Here is a 20,611-nt window from a genome sequence, read left to right as displayed (position 1 = left end):
CTGTTTTACTTTTATTTGGTCATGTGTGAAGAAAGCAGAGGAAATTAGAAAGAATGGATGATGTTACTGCAAATTATTAGTACTAAGCAGCCCTTTATAAAATTACATGTAATTTTACACTATTTAAAAATATTTAAAGATAAAACAAAAACAAAAAACCCCACAACAGTACCTCTGCTGTGGACATCCTGCCTCCTGATGTTTCTGGGGGTTTCCTGTTCCTGCTATGAGGGTAGTGACACCTTACTGTAAGGTGTTAGATATTCAAACAGGGCTTCAAGAAGCTACTCTGAGACCCAACTGTGTCAGTGGAACTCGAGCTCTTCAAAACACTGAGCCGAATCAAAACTTTATAATAAATTTGATGTCATTTTCCTACTCTTACATTCTAGCTTCGATTTTAAATGGTTTATGGAGCATTCCATTCCTCCAGATAATGTTAGACAAGCTCGCATCACTTTTATTAATGACAAGGCAGTATTTCATCGCTACAGGTTAGGCAACCCATCACTGAAAGAGCACAGTCATCACAAGTAAGAAGTCTCCCCAGATGACATAATCTATGCTACCCTGGCACTAATGACATCCTTCGAACCTGACACTGGAAGATGAGCTATTCAGGGCTGTTAAACAGACCTTTTAAATGAACATGTTGACACCAGTATCGCATTCAGTGTTAGCACTGCAAAATTTCTAATTTTTTAAAAGTCAAATGTTAGGAAAAAAAAACCCACATGTGTTAAGAGGTATCCAGACCACTCTCTTGAGGGTTTTGCTAGTTCTAGGCACTGTTACAAAATAGAAGTTAACCTGAAAACTCAGTGGCCAGATTTTTATTTGGTTAACTATTCAATAGTGTATCTACTTACAGAATTCATTTTAAGTTTATAATTTATACTACGGGCTACTCCTCAAAAGAATTTAAGGTGGATCTCGATTAAAGCCAGAACTGGCAGAGATTGAAAAATAAAATTTTAAGACCAGTTACTAAATTACTTGCTTGTCTTCTTCATAAAGAAAGCATGGAAAGATAGCTACACTTATTTGGGTGCATGGGGACACACCTATGTAAGCAAGGAGGACACGGGTAAATTCTCAAATGTGCCAGATCTTTAATTACTTCTCAGGAAGCATGCAGTTCATATCTACAATCATGAGTCTATTGGATTTTCTCATTTCATTTTACTTAGCATTTATATAACTCACTTTATGCTGATCAATGAGCGTCCGAAGAGCATCTTCGTCGTCTGGGAGAGCGCCATGGAAACGAAGGGTTTGCTCCGCCTCAGCCAGCCACTCCAGCAGGGCATGCACCACTGAGTGAAATTCCTCTGCCTAACAGTTCACACACACACACACACACACACACACACACACACACCCCGAAGAAGATCCCCAAAGATGCTTGTTAGTATAGAGTTCTTCTCTCAATGAAAAAAAAAAAGTCTTACATTTACATTGATTTAACGATATGCATTATTACCACTAAAAAGATAAAGATACATGTTGCTACACTTTACAAATGTAAGACCTCTAATATATCAAAAAGGCCTATATGAAGACTAATTCACCATTTTAACAATCTGATGTTAGATGCAGGGCAGCCCATTATGCATTTGGGCTGAAAAATTACGAGAGCAGCACTTTTATGAGAAGATGAGAAAACTTCCCTCTGTGACTAATTTAAACTCTTGGGGGGAAGCAAGGCAAGGATGCTCTAAGAATCTACTTCTCCATCACTGTCCCAGTTAAGAAAGGAGGAGTGAAGCAGTTCTCCACAAGAGCAGTTCTTGTTGAGGCTTTGATAGCTTTCTCACTACCCCCAGCTGCAATTTACAAGACTTCTACCTGACGCAGGGCTGCTTCCAAGCGTGTCTGCTTTGATATGGAGAGTGCACACACGGTCTCCCAGCGTGTGCTCAATTCCTGCATCTGGACCTTGACCCAGGAGGAGTCGTCTCGGCTACCCTCTATGAGCTCTCGTGCCGAGCGCTTCAGGGCCTGCACGCTGCTGGTCCTCTTCCCCAGTTCTTTTTGGAAAACCTAGAAAGAGCATATTTTTATAAAAAATTTATTTTTAATGACAAAACGAAACCAGTAAAACACAGTTTGGAATATATGTGTACATGACTCATGTACCAGTCTCTAAGATCTACAGTTTAATGAGTCATACTTTTCACAGAATCTTCAGGAGCTAAGTCATGACACATTGCTCCTACCAGAGCGCTGTGAAGAACATGGTAAAGTTGTTCAATCTTCTAGCACTCTCCTGAGTGAACAAACCTTAATTTTCAAATGATGCCTTGGATTTAAATAATGGTGGCCACTCAGTTTCAATGGCACAAAAGAAAACATCACATTCTCTTTTTTCTATAATTCTTTAGTATGGCATCCCAATTCCTCTCAAATCTTCTAAGTGCCCAGATGTGCAGGCTACCTCATTCCTCTTAATTAACAGACATATCTCACAGACTAACAAAGAACTAAGCAATCCTGGGGTACTGCACGGGGGATATTGGAGGGAATGGCAGGGGTGCTCACAGGGAAGTGGTGTGCAGTCTTTTTCTCTGCAACACGGCTTCAGCTTTCGGTATCCTGAGAACTAACCTCCAGTGTCAAATTTTAGATGCTTACATCCTTACCTGTCATTTTGGAAGAAAAGCTTTTTTTCCCCCTCTTGCCTAATTTTGATAAACTTTGATGTGTCAGGAGTTAGACTGGCTTCTTTTGGCCATAGACCTAATCCAAAAAATGAGCCCAGGGTCCTTCATTTCTGATCCAAGAGTCTGTGTATGCAACTATATCTTTCAAATTAACCAAGCTTATTTTAGTATATGTGCTGCCGAAGCAAGCACAAATTAACCAAGCTCATGGATAGAATAATATTAACTTATTTTTCTAAAAGATGATCACAAATGAATTATTACTAAGCACATCTTATCATTTTGGCTCTATCCATGAGTTTCTATTCTGATAATCAGATCATTCATGAAAGTGAGGCCATCAAAAACAATCCAAACATAGTGGAATGAATTATTTGCTTGATTTCACTCTAATGGTGTTAAATGAGATGTGTCTGCAGACAGACAGACACACACACACACATACACACACAAGCACAGAAAATAAAGTGTTTATATAAATCTGTTTGTGATAGGACTAGCCCAATAGTTCTGAGCAGACTTGCCAATGTACTTTGTGAACTTAAACTTCTTCCCAAGCCTTCCAGTTGTATTACTAATGCTGAATGATTAACTTATTCTTGATGACCTTTAATATATAAAAACCTGGCAAGTGCTGAAGGGAGTAAATATTTAGACAGTGAGTTTATACAAATGGCATTTATGTAAAAAGTAACATTACACTATTCATTACTCATTGAATGAATGCCAAGGAATAAGAAAGTTTGTATTAATCATGCACAAAACATTTGTTTCAATATAGGCAAAGCAACAAAACTCAAAATTCTTAATCTTTGTAGGCCCAATCACAATTCTTCATTTATTCTTTGATTTTTTGATAATATTCAAATGCAACAAACTCTCTTTTATAGATATAATCAGATAAGAGAACCAGAAAAGGGGAAATAAATATGCAAAAGGACCAACTATTTAAAAAGGAACAGGTTAAGATCAAAATAGCATAGCTAGGGAAGTATAAAGAAAACATTTTAAAATGAAATAAATTTTCTGAGTTCAAAAATAACAGAGGAGAAATAAAATATGAGTTCAAGTACAGTGCTGTAAGATATTTGTATATAAAGTCTACTCTGGTACAACCATTCCACATTACTACTGTGCCTCAGATTGTTTTCGAGGTTCTTTAAGTTGTAATATAACATTTTACCATAATTTTGGACCTTGCACTCAGTATCAGTTGGAGGTCTTGAATATTCCCTTTGATTGGAACAAAAATTTTAAATCCATCTCAGGAGATTGCAAGGAAACCACCTGACTTAAAGTAATAATCGAATCCCTCAGAGCCTACGCTGCGAGCTCATAAATTGCTAGAGTTCAAGGGGCAAGGTTAAAACAGTTTTTCATAACAGAAAAGCAGCCTATCTTGACCCCCATAGATCATGTCACAAATTCATATACTTATGCAATGACCAAGTTCCAGGTTACTGAGGGAGTGATTTTAAATTACATTACATAATTATTTACATACATAACAAAAGACTGTAAAACATTCTTGGAACATGTTTTAAAGCACCAGAGAATGAAACCACTTTCTAAGTTCTAAAAGGTTTTAGATCTGGAAATTGGAAGAAAAAAAAAAGTATCTCAATTGATACTAATTTCCCTGTATCACTTTTGAAGTTGGCTTCCTGATTCTGCTCAAATGTACACATGTATCAATATTAAAGACTGTTATGCAGTATGATATATAATCTCTAGATTTTAAAAGGCTAAGGTAAGGGGTTACAGTTTCCTCTAATCTCAGGATAATCAATGAGATCAATCAAATGTCCCAGATAATAATACCTTGTGATTATCGATCAGATTCATCACCAAATCAATGTCTCCGTGGACAGGTTGGTCTTCTGCCAGCTGGGGTTCAACTCTATACAGCCAATCAATGAGGGCCTGCAAGGCATCTGTGAATTGTCCAGAAAATAACAGGGCTTCCTCCAATTTGTTTTGTCTGGGGGGAAAAAGGTGGAAAAATCAATCTGAGCAACAAAAAAGCCACCCTATATATCCGAACATCTAAAATCCATTTATGAAGGTTGAGCAGTCCTCAAAGAAAAAAGCAATATATTGGTATTCAATGCTGTTTCTTTGCTTTCCTTAGAAAATAACAAAACTTTTCTCAAATTTTCTTTGTTATTCCTTAAATAGATCACATCTGTTTTCGGAAAATTCCCTCATCATCACCTCTAGAAATCACTGACCCTTCACAGTTTCTTCATTAAAAAAAATATGCTTTAAAATTTTTTTTTGTTTTAAATTATCATACAGTAAACTTGACTTTTTTGAGTGTACAGTTCTATGAATTGTAACACATGTAGAGATTCATGTAACCATCATCATACTCAAGAAACAGAACAGTTCCGTCATCCCCCTAACCTCTAACATGCTGTCTGTGGTCACAGCCTGCCCCATCTCCAACCCCTGGCGTTCGTGTGTCTGTTTGCCATGAAATCATTTATAGGACATTGTAAAAAGCACAAAATCTTTTGAAATTGAAGGTTTTAAGGATTTTAAAAAATTAACACTAAAATTTCTATATTCTTTCTATATATACTATAGACTATATTCTAATTTTCTATTCTAATATAATTTTATTACTAGAATATAATATTCTATTTAACCTTGATACTGACAGAAGTAATTAGATCAAGGATATATGAATTATTTGAACACATTTCTAAGATATTTGAACTCTTCTACTAGTATTATACTTCCTAAGTACTTAAAGATTTTGAAATTAGTTCTGGGTCTTCACATTTCAAGTAAAATGAGAAAGAAGACTGGAAAGGGGTGGATGGAGTTGGAAGGGAACACCAGGGTCAGATTGGGAGGAACTTGCCCACCACATTAAGGAGCCTGTGTTTTGGTTCACACTCAGTATTAAGTTCCTAAAAGGTATGAGGCAGGGCAATGACAAGATCCCATTCATATTTTAAAAAGACCACCCTCGTAGTTATGGGGAAATTGGATTAAGGAGGACAAGAGCAGACATGGGGAGACCAGTGACAAGTCAGGTATGAGAGGACAGGCTTGGAGAATAATATCACTTTTGAGTGAATCGAGTAATTAAAAATAAATAATAATGAACAACGAAGTGTTCTCGGTGCAGGCAGTATGTAATTACGATATTACAGATGACCAGAAGTTCCCAGGCAAAGGAGGTATTTAAGGTTCCTAGAATGTTCCTACAAAGCACCACAACTGTATACTCAAAAGAAGCCTACAAGTTAACCAAACTGCCTTAAAGAACATTTTACCTTTCCACAGATTTTCCACAGATAGTATCCCATTTGTCTCTGAGTTCACTCAGCATGTCATCCAGTTTAAGGTTGTCATCAGCCAAGGAGGTTTTCTCCTTCAGAGAACGTCCAGTTCTGTTGGTGGTGTCATAGACAGAATGCTTGGCTCCAAGTGATTTCTGAAACTCCTATATATTTAACAAGAAAACAGTATGCATTTCTACTTAGGACTAATAAATAGGTAAAAGACATTACAAGTGTCGCCCCTAATAAATGGAGTCTAAATAGAAGAAGACATCAGGAAACAATCAAGTCCAGGAATTTTATAATTCCAACCAGGGTGGAAAAGAATCTTTATAAACTGAAGAATTTATTTTTCTCAGAAACCAGGTGTCTTTGAGAGTACCTATTACTATGAAGACAATAATTTCAAAGCAAAACAAATCTTGAATCTTTTGTAGCTATAAACCACAAACAGTATACTGGTTATAATAAAATGAAATTGCTAATCGACTATTGAAAAATCCAAGAGTTTGGAAAGGGAAAAGTAGTTAACACTCAACGAGTAACTAAAGGTCCTATGTGGACACAGTGACTCATAATCTGTAAATTTACTACAGTTTTGGTTTTTGGTCAGACAGATCTGTTGTCACACATCTTGGATGTTCACAGTGATGTTACATATAATTTTATCTGTGAGCCAGGATGAGGGACAAAGAAGAACCACATCTTGAAATTCCTACATTCTGACCTACTGCTCATTCTAGTCACACCCCTTGGCAAGCCTATCCCCCTCCTCCTCACCTCTATGATGCCTACAAAAGTCTCTCGGGATCTACAGATTACTTTTCCAGTATCAAATAGCTATGTTGCTAATGTGACATCTATACTTTGCTATTTTTACATTGTTAATCTGCATGTTTGTGCATGTAAATGTATATATGTGTGGGAGGGCTGGATTATATTCTGTCTACACAACTCGGTTACAAGCTTTTCTAGAGCAGGGACATTGTCTTTGCAGGCCTCTCATTATCATCTTCTATCTTGTGTGTGTTTTTAAGTATGTAATAGCAAGGATGAGACAGCTGCTACTGAATATACACTCTCAGGGATGGGAAGGAAGGAAGGTCAACTTAATCAGCATCTTATAAGCTTATAATAATATATCACGGAAACACCACCACAGTGATTCCAAATCCTGGTAGCACACGAGAATCACCCTAGATAATAAAATGCTATGCAAATGTATAATTTTCCAAAATAACCTTGGTTATAATTACCTAATGAGCTTTTATTGCCTTTAAAAGCTAGACACTTTAAGTGTCTTAATATGACTAAGATATTTATTTTGTTTTATAATAGGAAGCCACTTCATCTGGGAATTTTTAAGCAATAAACACCATTACAATACCACACTATTTCTGTAGTTTTTTTCTCTCATTTTTTTCTTATTATTCAATAACAGAATGTTAGTTTTAGAATCCTGGTATTGACAGATTTTTTTCAAAAGAACAGATACATAAAAAATGTTATAGCTGAATACAGGACAGATTAAAACTTTTTAAAAACAGAAAAATACCCAAAAGATGAACAGAAATGACTTTTAAAGTTGGCTTAATGTACCTTGTACCCTTATCTCAGACAAATGCTGACTTTGGCAACAAGTCACACTAGGAAAAATAGAGAATCCACCAGGGTTCTTCACATATTCTTATTTCTAGGGTTCTCCAACTTACTCACACAGTATACTTTCATAAGACTCCATGACATGACAACTATGTTCAAGTTCAAATAGGCATTCTATTTTGAGAAAGAGCCTCTCTTTTTTCCATCAGAGGGGAAGGAAGGAAGGTGCTGCTCACTGTCATTGTGCTGTCAGTATTGAGTGTGGCAGATCAAGGGCAGAGGGTGCCAGCAGAACAAGCCACTCATAAGTCCTCATCTAGTCAAAGAACAGGTGCTCAATGTTTCCTTCTGCCATCCTAGGATCATGACCTCCCGAGCTTAGTTAGAACCACCCAGGGAAGCAATCAACCTATATGAAGATGATGGCTAGAACTTCCCATGATGATAAATCCTACATCACCCCAATTTTTTCCAGCTTTTTAAAAATTATCATGTTTCAAGCAATAATATATATGTAGATGCTTAAAACTATAAAAGTGTTTTTTCAGGACCCACTCTCTTTCACCCATATCCTCACCCTGAGGGCTGATGATCACTTTATAACCAGAATGACAGACCCAAATTCAAAGAGTTGAGGAGGACTGGGGGGAATGTTCTTTGAATGCCATGTGGTATGAATATAAAAGGGAGAAAATATAAAATAGTATGTTTCTACACCTTCTAGTCTACACAAGAAAGCCACTAACTATGTGTCTTTGAGGATAAGGATGGAATTTCATATACAACACATATACAATAAAATACCAGTTTGTGTAGAGGCAACCAATTTTTCCCCACTAAACTGTTTTGAAAGAACATATATGACAAAATTTACATTACTTTTTGCTGTAAAATTATCTTCTACATGGCATTTGATCTATGAAAGAAATTACAAGACAGACATGTGAAAAACTGAAATGCCAACATTTGAGCTCCTATAAATCTTCTATGTTACAGATTATAGAACATTTCAGTTTTCATTTTGTGTATTTTCTTTTAACAATTCACCCTAGAATAGTGGAATAGTCAGCAGAGAGAAAAGATACTATTGCCACTTGACCAATGTGAAGGGTAATCAGTTTTAAATTTAATGGAGGTCCATACTGGACAGCCTTTTTTTTCCTAGTGATGAATAAATACACAACCAAGTAAGAATTTAAAAGTGATCTTGAGATACAGAACGACCTATATGCTTTTCTTAACTGTAGACCCACCTTATGCTGTGCAAGTTGTGTTTTTATCTTGTCTGGATCATTGGCGATTTCCAGTTCAGAATCCAAAGATTTTTCTGATTCCTCTAGCCATTCCATAAGTTTACTCCAAGCTTCATGGAACTGTAAAAGAAATGTACATCTCCGTCCAGAAAATTTTCCAGTGTGCTCGCTATATTAGAAATCTAGCATATTTTTAAAATAGAAATTCATGTTAATGAAAATGTTAAAAATTATTAATTCAAATTTCCCCTAAAAAAGAAGAAAGTAGTAGCTTCATCGGATTACAAATGTCTTATTAACTCTTGGTTTCTGTGGTCGTGTCCCCCCATGGTCACTTTGTTATAACTCATTCAAACACATAAACTTTAACAAAAACAGAAATGAGCCTAGAAACAGGGAACCAGGGAGAACTTCCCTCCCTTTCCTTTTGCTTAGTAATTAACATAACCTGTCAAGAAAATTTTATTTGTCCACTGCCCTCGTTGACAGATCTGGGTTTACTTCTGAGTTGTTTCACTCCCATGTTAAGGAAAAGGAACAAAAAGGGAGGGATGAAGGATAAAGTTTATAAATCGGTCTTAAAAAGTAACAAGAATGGGCGCCTGGGTGGCTCCCTCGTTAAGCGTCTGCCTTCGGCTCAGGTCATGATCCCAGGGTCCTGGGATCGAGTCCCACATCAGGCTCCCTGCTCGGCGGGAAGCCTGCTTCTCCCTCTCCCACTTCCCCTGCTTGTGTTCCTGCTCTCGCTATCTCTCTCTCTGTCAAATAAATAAATAAAATCTTTAAAAAAAAAAAAAAAGTAACAAGAACAACAACAACAAAGGCCTTACCATTCTTACTTAATACAAAGGGAGTTCAGTATCTTTTTTTTTTCTTTTCTTTTTTTTAAAGATTTTATTTATTTATTTGACAGAGAGAGAGACAGAGAGAGAGGGAACACAAGCAGGGAGAGTGGGAGAGGGAGAAGCAGGCTTCCCGCGGAGCAGGGAGCCCGATGTGGGGCTCGATCCCAGGACCCTGGGATCATGACCTGAGCTGAAGGCAGACGCTTAACGACTGAGCCACCCAGGCACCACCGGGAGTTCAGTATCTTTACTGCTGCTATCAAAATCCTCAAATTCATGGCTGTGCCTCATGTACTGGTTTTACATGTAAGAGCACCCACGGTATGTGAATTCTAACAAGATAGAATTCTCTTCGGCATCTGTGACCTTGCAGTATTCTGGTGCTATGTATACTTGATTTCAGCCACGGTCTCTTTTCTGTTTATCACAGAGAACTAATGAATACTATTTTTGGATACCAAATTGTGAGACTGGTTATAAGTAACTTCTTATAATAAACTTGAGTGGATGGATACATAACAAAAAACTGAAGTAATCAAAATAAAATCTGTTTTATATCAAAGCACATTAATAATGAAGTAACAAAAAGACACTTAGCAATAAACAGTAAGAGCATGGGATCACAAGGCTGGCAGGGCCCGATGAGATCACCTCACCGCAAACCTGTTCCCTGACACATCCTTCCCACAACTCCAATCAATTTAAATATGAAAATACAGAGGCCAGAAGAGGCATAGAAACTGCCAAAGTCAGAGAGCTACGATCCACATCCAAACCCAAACTAAGATGTTAGGATAATAAGAAAGAAAGAAAAGTCACAGTGTTCGGCAGTCTTGCTACAAATAATGTCGGCTATCACGGATGGAATTTTAATGATACAAATGCACAGATTCTAAGGCTGGTGCTGCTTTAAAAACTATTTTTAAGCCACATAAATAGAAGAAATGCTATGCTTTTGCACCAAAAGAAGCAGAAAAACCTTACAGATTAAATGAGAAAATTCTATTTTCTCCTTATAAAAGGAGAAAGACTTCTATAAATTAGATGTTCGTAACTCAAGTAATGCCCACACTACAGAGGACACTGCTACCTTGGTGGGGGGAAGGATGTCAGGCTTATCATTAATACTGTCTTAAAAAACACAGTAAGAGACAGATTCTATTCCACAGGCTCACTGATAACACTGAACACATCATACATCCCACTCAAAAATAAATAATACAGCATGTAATCCTACAAGAAATCAATTTGTCATTTCTAAAGCTTTTAGCAAATTTATTCGGAGAGCTTTAAACACTGAAACATGTGACTCCCATGACATCTTTTGTATCACCCAACTGAGCCTGGCTCCCCAAAAGAACAGAGTCCGATGCCAATTACAGGAAAATGCGACTAAATGGGGCAAAAAGAGTCATTAGAAAATTCAGCCTCAACATTACACTGAGTTTCTAGCAAAATTCAAAGATACATGCCAACCAAGGCAGGCGCGTCTCCTCTTCCCTGGAGCACAGAGACACGGAATTTTACCTCTTCTCTGTGTTTAGTCTAGGAATGGAATATTAATAACAGGTGAAGAGAGGAAGGGGCATTCCTTGTGAGATTCTCGAGATTCTCTAGATTAAAAGAAAAAGGAAAAAAACAGCCCTAAAATGTTCAAACACTTAAATTAAAAGCAGCATGGAACTGCATCAAAATACGAGAGAAGAAATAAGAGCCTGTCAACAAGGGTACAGATTCAGAGAAGTGAGGAGCACACGGCAGCTCAGACACAGAATCAGCCCTTTCAGGAAGCTGCCTGGAGGGTCAAGTGTCTGCCTCTCGGCCCTGAGAGTCTGTGGACAAAGTCTGGCTGAGGAGCTAAACACAAGGTAGCGATATAATACACTTACTCCGGGTATGAGAGTAGAGATTGCAAGGACAAAGGGAAAAACAAACAAACCTAATAACAAAAAATCCGAGCCTCTTTTTGGACCTTGTTGATAACGGTTAGTCTATGAAGCCAAGCTCTAATCAGTCTTTTCAAGATTAGTCCCCAGGACTGGAAGGTGCTGCCAGGGCAAAGAGTGATGTCACCACTGAAAGTCAGGCCACAGCCAGGAAATAAACCCCTTGGCTTTGTGCCACGATTGTTACAACGAATACAGCCTGCCTAAAAGTACTTTAACAGCATGATGCATATTTCAACACGTAGAACTGATTGATCTCCAAGTTCAGAGGGTTTTATGAAGGTTTACCTGCTTAGCTCTCTTCCTTGCTTCATCCAAAGACCTTCCTCTTTCTACTAACCGTTGAACCACTTTTTCCCACCGACTCTGGACACTTATCAATAGATTCTTAATTAGGACAACATCTTGTTTCTGACTGAAATATTTCAGGTGGGTTCCGGTTTTGTCCAGCTCTATTATCTGCTCACGGTGAGAATTTACTTCATTGGCAAAGACCTTTCCCAAAGGGAAAAAAAAAAAGGTAGAATTAGAAACAAATGGAAAACTGTTCTATCTTAAAAATGCTTTTGGTGTCATAAGCTGAACCATTTTAAAGGACAAAATAAAGTTTCCAAACTACCAAATTCATGCTTCTGACATTAAAACAGTCTGTTGTCTAAAAAGGTCTGAAATGAGAATGCTATCCATCTGAGTTACAACATACCTTGTGTTCATCGATTTGAAACAAGACTGTGTCTAAGATAAGACTTGGCCGAGAAGCTACATTTAGGGTCTGTTCAGCCTGGGTTAGCCAGTTGATGAAGTCTTGGAGAGAATTGTGGAACTCCATTGCCAAGTTGAGGGCCTCTTCCAGTTTAGTCTGCGAAGACAGATTATTTAGTATTTGATGATATTTAATTCCCCTCCTCTCCCCCCGCCCCAGTTTAACCACTCTCTGGCAGATTTCTTTCCCATCCACACTTTATTTATACCTAATCTGTATTTCTGTATTACCTAAACAGTTTATGAATGTAGTGGGCTTTCACTAAAATACTGGCAAACCAAATTCCTTTAAGTATAGTGAGAAGATCTCACTGCAGATAAAAAATCTAATATAAACTAAAATTGTGATTCAGCGGCAATTAACTACAGAACACAATTACTAAACAGAATCTGTAGAAAGAAAACTTGACATTCACATGATTAATGCTGGGGGTCAAAATACTGTGAAACATATATACATTGTCCTCTGTCACTGAGGGCACACAACCTAGTAGTATTCCTAGACTATCATTTTTCTTGTAGCATTAAACAGTGATAATTTTAATCTCTTTTCATGGACTTCTGTTATGGAAGTGCTGATTATATATATATACAATCATCTCACTCTCTTGACCTCCCTCTTTCCCTCCCCACTACATACATAAATGTGATTAGAATTATTTAACAATCCAGAATTAGAGTGGTTCACAAATTTAAAAATATACCTAGTAACACCTGACCTGTGATCTGTTTGAATAGACTGCTTTAACTCTGTTCTCCTGTGTTAAAAGAGAATACTGTTTTCAACTGACCCCACGAAACCTCCATATATATACGAAGAAAATTTAAACACGGATCGTTAAAAGTTCCACTGATAATTCTACTCAGAGATAAAGTAAATCCCATGAAATAAAACAACTAAAACATTCATTCTATGACATTAATTAAAGCACATACTTTCCTTTCATTGAGTTTGGTTTCCACCGATTCCCATTTTTCTTTCAAGTTACTTAAGTCTTGGTCAATTGTCTCTGCAGATTTGGGGCATCTTGCAAGCATCTGCTGGCCTTTCTGCATCAGACTTTTATATGTTTCTTCTTTAACATCAAAGGCAGCACAGATTTCCTAAATTGATATATCCCAAGTTATATCATTTTTAAGAGAATACAATCTAAGAGTTCCTTTTCCAGGTCATCAATCTCAAGCCCCTTATCATATATTCACCTCTATCCAACACAGAGAATAACCCTGACACATTCAAATTTTTCACTATATTGAAACAACACCTAAACCTATGGACATACCCTGTCTGCTAGAAATCTCAGAAATGGTGCTATCATTACCAGTCCATTCCAGCATGCTAAAGTTTGTGAAGTAATGTTTTAAATGTTTTCAAGAAGGGTTTCACTGCACTGTAACCAATCAGGTCTGTGACGGTGAGCAAGTAATTTAACCTCTCTGGGCCTGTCTCCTCCTCTGTAAAATGGATTTTCTAAGTCTCTCCTCAGACTATGATATAATGGCTGTAATAATTTTTGGTATAATTTAAATCTGTGTTCAGAAGACAAACAATGAATAGAAAATAAAGACCCAATACAGTAAGAGATTTGAAGCTGATTATTTAGACTTTGGAATCACAAAAGACAAACTTGTGGTACTATGAATGTTGCTCTCATTTATAGAATTTTTAAAGCTTTCAACTGGAATGTAGTGTGTTCCTTCTACAGAGAATATTAAAAAACTATGAAGGCAAATTCAGAATTTAATATCAATAAAACAAGAGTTACATTCATATAAAAATTAAGACCAGCTCTATTTCATTGGTTCAATTATAATATGGGTCAAATTATAGCTCCTATTGAAAAGTACATTCTATGTCTAACATTTTCAACTAACATATTCCAATAATTTTTAAATCTGAGATATAATTCATAAAATTCACAATTTTAAAGTGTACAATTCAGTGTTTCTAGTGTATTCACAAAAATGTGCAACCATTACTACCAATTCCAGAACATTTTTTTACTCTCAAAAATTTGTGATTTCTTAAGCCCTAAAAAAAAAAAAAAAACTTTCTAAACATACTTATGATATCACCTATGATATCACTTTAATCCTAAAGCAAAACTTTTAAATACAGCTAAATCTCAGGAAACTGTAATATTCCAGGTTTTCTAGTTTCCTTCATTTCTAACACAACCAAATCAAAAGAGCATTACTAAAATGATATTAACAAGTAGCAATAACTGTTTAGAATTCCTTAAATCATGGAATTTACAACTATATTGGGTTAAGCAAACTCATTTTCAGTACCTCACCCAAACCAGATAAGTGGATATATAGAGTAATATTTTTCTAAAAGTAAAGTATTTCTAAGATAAGCTCTTTGCTTTCCACCTTTTTACTACATTTTTCTAAATCAACATTTAAAAACTATTTGTTATTAGAGAATAATCCCAAGCATGTTTGTTTAAGAAGTCATTAAACTTCTACTTAACGGACACCGTCCATGATAACTATGCAGGTAGTTCCAGGAAAGTAAGAAGTATCTGAAAGTCAGTTAGGTTTTATGCAAAAGGAAGACAAGCACTGCCAAGTTATTATTTAGTCAATTATTTTTTTCAGTGAAACAAATGGGTCCCCTCTGGCACCAAAAAATTACAGTAACAACAACAACAATAACAAAACCACGTACACAGTGATTTTCTAAAACAATGAATATACATTAAAGTTTTCTAGGAAATTCTATACTGGATTGATAGAATTTATTGTAACTGCTCATAGCAACTGTAAATTGAGTAAGATGCTACCTCTGTTGTATTTCTTCACAACACCTACAAGATGGTTACTTCCTCTCCAAAGCACCAAATTCAAAATTATTTACAACTAAGTGCTGTTTCAACAAGCTCCTACAACAACATTGGACATCTAACAAAGAAGACAGGCTTTAATGTGTAATGGATCATTTCTTTTTTCACCAATCCTTAAGTACTTGTACTTTCATTTCCCAAGATACTAATTATCAGCATTTGAATATTAAAAAATTTTTTCTGATGCAAAGTCACAAGTATAAAAAAGGACTAGTTTTCAAAATCTGAAACAGACTGCTTTCTCTTGGAACTTCTGAAGCTGAGTTATAATGTAAATGAATAGGAAATGTCAATAAATCGAAGCCTAAATTTAATTTGTCAGTCCACATTTCTGTGAAAGAAAGCCAGAGTCTCAAGTTCCATTATTTTTTCCTCCTTATCTTTAAGAGTTGACAGTGCCACAGAATCTGGGTGGGAACAGCCCAGAGGCACAAGGCCCCCAACTGGACAACTAACAGAAGCCTCCTCTTGTCCATAGCGGGTATGGGTGTGAAGCTGAAGATACGGCCCCATCACCAGTAAAACAAACAAACAAACAAGTAACTCTTGAACAGAACAAGAACATATTTTCCACCCTTCCAGGAAACTAGCTGGGAGTATCATCCTTACACCAATAACTTTAAAGTCAATTCTGATTACTTTAGGAACTTTTCTTTTCACTCAAACAACAACAGTTTATAATTTACACTATGTTGTGTTACTATCCATACAAGCTCATCATTTTATGGGGAAAAGTTTGCTTCTAAAAAATGTCTAAGCTTCTAAAACCTTTTTTCATATACTGACGCACTAATCTTTGAAATAAAGAATAGGTTCTGACTTGAAAATTTTAATCAATAAATGGTTTTTCTAAGCACTTACACATTGAGATTTCTGCTATAAAACTGTATATCCTTTAAACCTTCTCCCACAATTTATTTATCACCAGGGCCCACGCAAAATGGTTAGTGTCTTAATCGGAGGCTAGAGCTGTAGGAAATAATATACTTACCATGTGGGCATTAAGCTGCTCCCTGGCTGTCTCTGGTAAACCTCCCAGAGGTTTGGATGCTAACAGATGACGCTCTGTGTCACTTAGCCACTGCTGCAAATCCTCAATCTCACCATGGAACCCTTTGGCCTGGAGTGATAGAGAGTTTTAAGTTCGGGCCATAAACACATTGTCACTTTCCAGCAGAAAACAAGGCTTAAACAATCCCAGCCTGCTAAGCCTCTCCGTGCATGCTTAAGAGCAGGCAGGTGCAGATGGATTTGCTGCCTTTCCTCATCCTGAGAGCTCTGGCAGGTAAGACTATTACACTAAGAACCAGAGGGCTGCCTTCTCATCTGCTCTGTTCTTTATCCCACTTATTTTTACTCCTCTCCTGAGGAATAAAAATCAAACAACGGTCTGCAAACCAATCAAAGAATTCCAGGCTATTTTTTTTTAAAGACTTATTTATTTATTTTAGAGACAGAGAGAGAGAGAGAAAGAGAGAGCATGGGGGGCAAGGGAGGGGCAAAGGGGGAGAGAGAGAGAATCTCAAGCAGATTCCCCCCTGAATGCAGAGCCTGATACAGGGCTCCATCCCACGACCCTGAGATCATGACCTGAGCCAAAATCAAGAGTCGGATGCTTAACTGACTGAGCCACCCAGGCGCCCCAGAATTCCATGCTATTTTGGTCCTGCAGGCCAACAGAAGTTTGAGAATTTATCCTCTTACTCACCTGGCGCAAGGCACCATCCAGCTGCTGCTTCCTTTGTTCTGTTTTTTCCAAAACATTTTGCCAGCGTTGATTTAAAACCTCTAGCTTGTTCTGAAGGTTGCTTGCTTCTTCTCCTGCACTTGATTCAATTAGATCATTTCCGGCTTTATTAACGGCTTCCACTGTGGACTGATGAGCTAATACATCATTTTGAAGCACCTGAAAATATTAAGATAACACTATATTTACTAGCTCATAACATGTTAACATCGCTTTTAAGCAACTTTTATTTTCTGAGTATAAAACATTCTGAAGCAAAAACATCATAGGCATAGAATTTTAACACAAGTGTTAAAATGGTGAACTTCTTTTCCCTTAACTTTGCAGCTTTCCTGGATATACCTTTAGTCTACCAACAGTCCCTGAAATGATTATGTAAGAACATTTTGTTAGTTCTTTTGCATTGAATAACCTTGCAATTGAGGACATTAAATATCTGGAGATTATAATTAAAATGTTCTATACGTGTTCATTTGATTCAAACTCATTTTAATTTAACTTAATTTTCATGTCTTAAGTAAACAATTTTCAAAAAGGAGCGATCTTCAAAAAAGCATGTACTTTGATAGGTTAACAGTACTAATCACTTTCAGAGGTAAGAGTTAAATATTCTTGTGGCCAAAATATAAAGGTAAATCTATAAAATTCATTCTTCTAAATGGTCCAAGTCCTGCTACATAAGGCAGAGCCTAGGGGCCAGAGAAGAAAGGAGAGGGATGGAAAGATTCCCTCCCTTTTTCCAGCAACTGGGCTGGTGAGTTTAAGCCCTTTCACTTCTGACCTTTAAGAAATGGAAGGAGAAGGGAGAAGTAGACCTTTCTAACTGCTGACAGATAAATAAACAGAACTAAAAGATCCCTACTCATGCCCTACCAAAATAAGTGCGTCAGGGCATGTCATGTCCCCGCCGCTACTGTACTCTATAAAATTCCTGTCACCAATATATGCTGCTTTTAAGGACAAATGCTAAGCTTATGAAAATGTAAATGCTATATCAACTCACACTATGGGAATAAACATCTTTTCATGCAGAGACAGTCTGACTAGTCATTACTGCTCTTATAAAAGTATAAGACAGACATTAAGTAATAAAAAAATATTAATGATACAAAATTAGTCCTAATTGCCTATCAGATATGGTTGGGCAATGACTATACATATATAGACTATATATGACCATATAGACTATACAGAGAGAAAACTTTTTTTAAAGATTTATTTATTTTAGAGAGAGAATGTGAGCAGGGAAGGGGCAGAGGCAGAGGGAGAAGCAGGCTCCCTGCTGAGCACAGAGCCCTAACACAGGGCTCTATCCCAGGACCCCGGGATCATGACCTGAGCCGAAACCAAGAGTTGACGCTTAAATGACTGAGCCACCCAGGTGGCCCAAGCAGGAGAGAAATTTAAATTAGAGTACAATTACTATAGGGAAAAGTATAAAAGAAGGAAAACTAAACCAAGAATACTAAAGAACTATTTATAATGAGAGTAAAGTGCCAAAAACCATTCATTCTAATATGATAATAAATATGTAAAACTATTAAACATTTACTATTTGATAATCAAGGAAAACTTATATAAGGTCAGAATTTAGGACCTAACCTTAGATAAGATGCCTCTATTAATGTGAATCTTGAAGTTCTATGATAGACTGTTGACTGTCAGGATAAATTCTACTGAGCATAACCCTTTATTCTTTAAGCCTACTGACTTAAGAGATAGAGAATTTTCTTTTCATTTTTTTTCTCTGAAAAAAATGTATTTATCTCACTTTTCCTGGCCAAGTCAATGGCTTTGGTCATTTGCACAAAGATTCTAACAACTGGGTTTCAGGATTTATTTTTCTGGGCAAATGAACTTTATCGTAATAAGCTAGAGCTCAGCTCTCAACCCCTGTGAGGTCTGCTCCGGTGACCTAGGCTGGAGATCATCTAAAGCCCGGAAGATGCCTCCTGCTATCAGTTTGGGGCCCACTGTGGTCAGCTCCATGCTTTCCTGCTCCCTAAACCCTTCAGGCTGTGCAGAGATAGGAATTTTCTATTAAGAACTGTCAACCAAATGCCACAAAGATGACAACAATATAAAGTTGTTTTGCATGTACCTCAAGATTAAAATTTTTTATTTAAAGCTTTAAATCAAGTGCAAGACATATAAAAACCCTTGCAAACATAATAAATATTGTTAAAGACTGATTCAGAAAGAAAAGGACTAAAGATACAGGAAGCCAGTGGGAAGTAAGACACAGAGACTGCAGAGCAAACTCCCACACAGTGAGAGACATACCGGCAAACAGAAAAGATGTGCGACGTGCCACACGAGCAGCAGGTGGGACACTCGGATAAGAGCGACCAGAGGAAAAACACACACACTACCTGCAGTGGAACATTTCGAGCCTTACAGGCTTTCCCCAACAACTTTTAAAACTAGGCTGTGTCAATCCAGTGACAGGGATAATCAGGGATTTAAACCAATGTTTGCCATGCAGCCTTAAAACTTTGCCAGAAGTTTCCCACCCTTGCTATTCTTGACAACTGCCTTGGACAATGGAGAAAAAATTTTGATTATAATCTTTTAAAAAGTGTGTTTTAAATAGTTTGACCATGAGTTACAAATGTCAAATGTGGAACTGTGCTGTAATCATAAACTTGAAAAATGCATCAAGAGGAAGCCTACCAGAAAACAATCTGATGGCACTCTAAATGCATAGAGAAACACGATACACAAGAACAGCTACATACATGATGCTTGGCAAGTTCAATTTCAATGGCCTTAGGGTCTCCTCCCACAGGCTTCTGCTCACTGAGCAGGCCCTCGGTGTGCGTCAGCCACGTCAGCAGCTCATCCAGGGCGTGCTGGAACTGGCCCAGGGCTAACAGAGCCCCCTCCAGCTTATGCTACAAAAAAAGTAGAGAGGAAGAAAATCCATATGAATTTGATATAATGAATGACATACACTTATAAAACTAACAAAGGCAAAAAAATCAATTGCTGCATGCTATATAACTCTGTAAGTATATCCGATGAAGACCAATCATCATATCCTACATTTTAAGCTTGAAATTCCTTGTGGTTAAAAATGGCATGTTTCAAGAAGCAGGAAGACTTCTAATAAAATAAGAATTTAGGGGCTTCAAAAGTTTATGTACCTAATCACCTAATTTTCTCTTTCAATAATGATTTTACCTTAATATATGAACTTGAACTTCTCTAACTTCTTAATGAAAGTGTCAGTGTTTACCTGTCTGTTGATAATTCTTTCATCCAGACTATCCCATATCAATTTCAGCTCCATTAACGGGTCCTGAACAGTGTGCTTGTCACTCTCTTCTGTTACTTTCTTCAGCAAAAGCTCTGCTTGATGGTTCAGTCTCTCCATTTCTATCTGCTGTTGGTAGGCCTCTGACTTAAATTGCTATTTTTTTTAAAAAAAGAGATATATAGGAAAAATTTGTTCTAAATCAGAACTTTAAACAAAAATTCTACAGATTCAATATTTATTCTAAATCGTACTTTTTATAGTCAGGAAGGTGAAGAGGAATAAAAATCTAACACAAAAGAATTGTAAGTAAAAAAAGATGAGGGAAATCTTTTTTCTTTATTCGATGTTTTATGATGGAAAGATATTTTTTTTTTAAGATTTTATTATTTGAC

The 20,611-nt window shown here is 36.9% G+C and overlaps 1 protein-coding gene across 1 annotated transcript in view; it reads right to left on the bottom strand.

Annotated features, from left to right (window-relative positions):
- Nucleotides 1-20,611, bottom strand: part of DST (dystonin) — a 476,155-nt gene that overhangs the window by 21,441 nt on the left and 434,103 nt on the right. Inside the window, 12 exon segments of the mRNA XM_044917613.1 lie at nt 1,207-1,335; nt 1,849-2,043; nt 4,485-4,644; nt 5,951-6,120; nt 8,812-8,931; nt 11,891-12,097; nt 12,306-12,461; nt 13,301-13,468; nt 16,205-16,333; nt 16,922-17,119; nt 19,699-19,854; nt 20,199-20,372. Of these exon segments, the coding sequence (XP_044773548.1) occupies nt 1,207-1,335; nt 1,849-2,043; nt 4,485-4,644; nt 5,951-6,120; nt 8,812-8,931; nt 11,891-12,097; nt 12,306-12,461; nt 13,301-13,468; nt 16,205-16,333; nt 16,922-17,119; nt 19,699-19,854; nt 20,199-20,372 (1,962 nt within the window).

This window comes from Neomonachus schauinslandi, chromosome 8, assembly GCF_002201575.2.
Source record: "Neomonachus schauinslandi chromosome 8, ASM220157v2, whole genome shotgun sequence".
Lineage (NCBI taxonomy): Eukaryota > Metazoa > Chordata > Mammalia > Carnivora > Phocidae > Neomonachus > Neomonachus schauinslandi.
The sequence above is the reverse complement of the archived record's forward strand: the minus strand, read 5'-3'. Positions and strand labels throughout refer to the sequence as shown.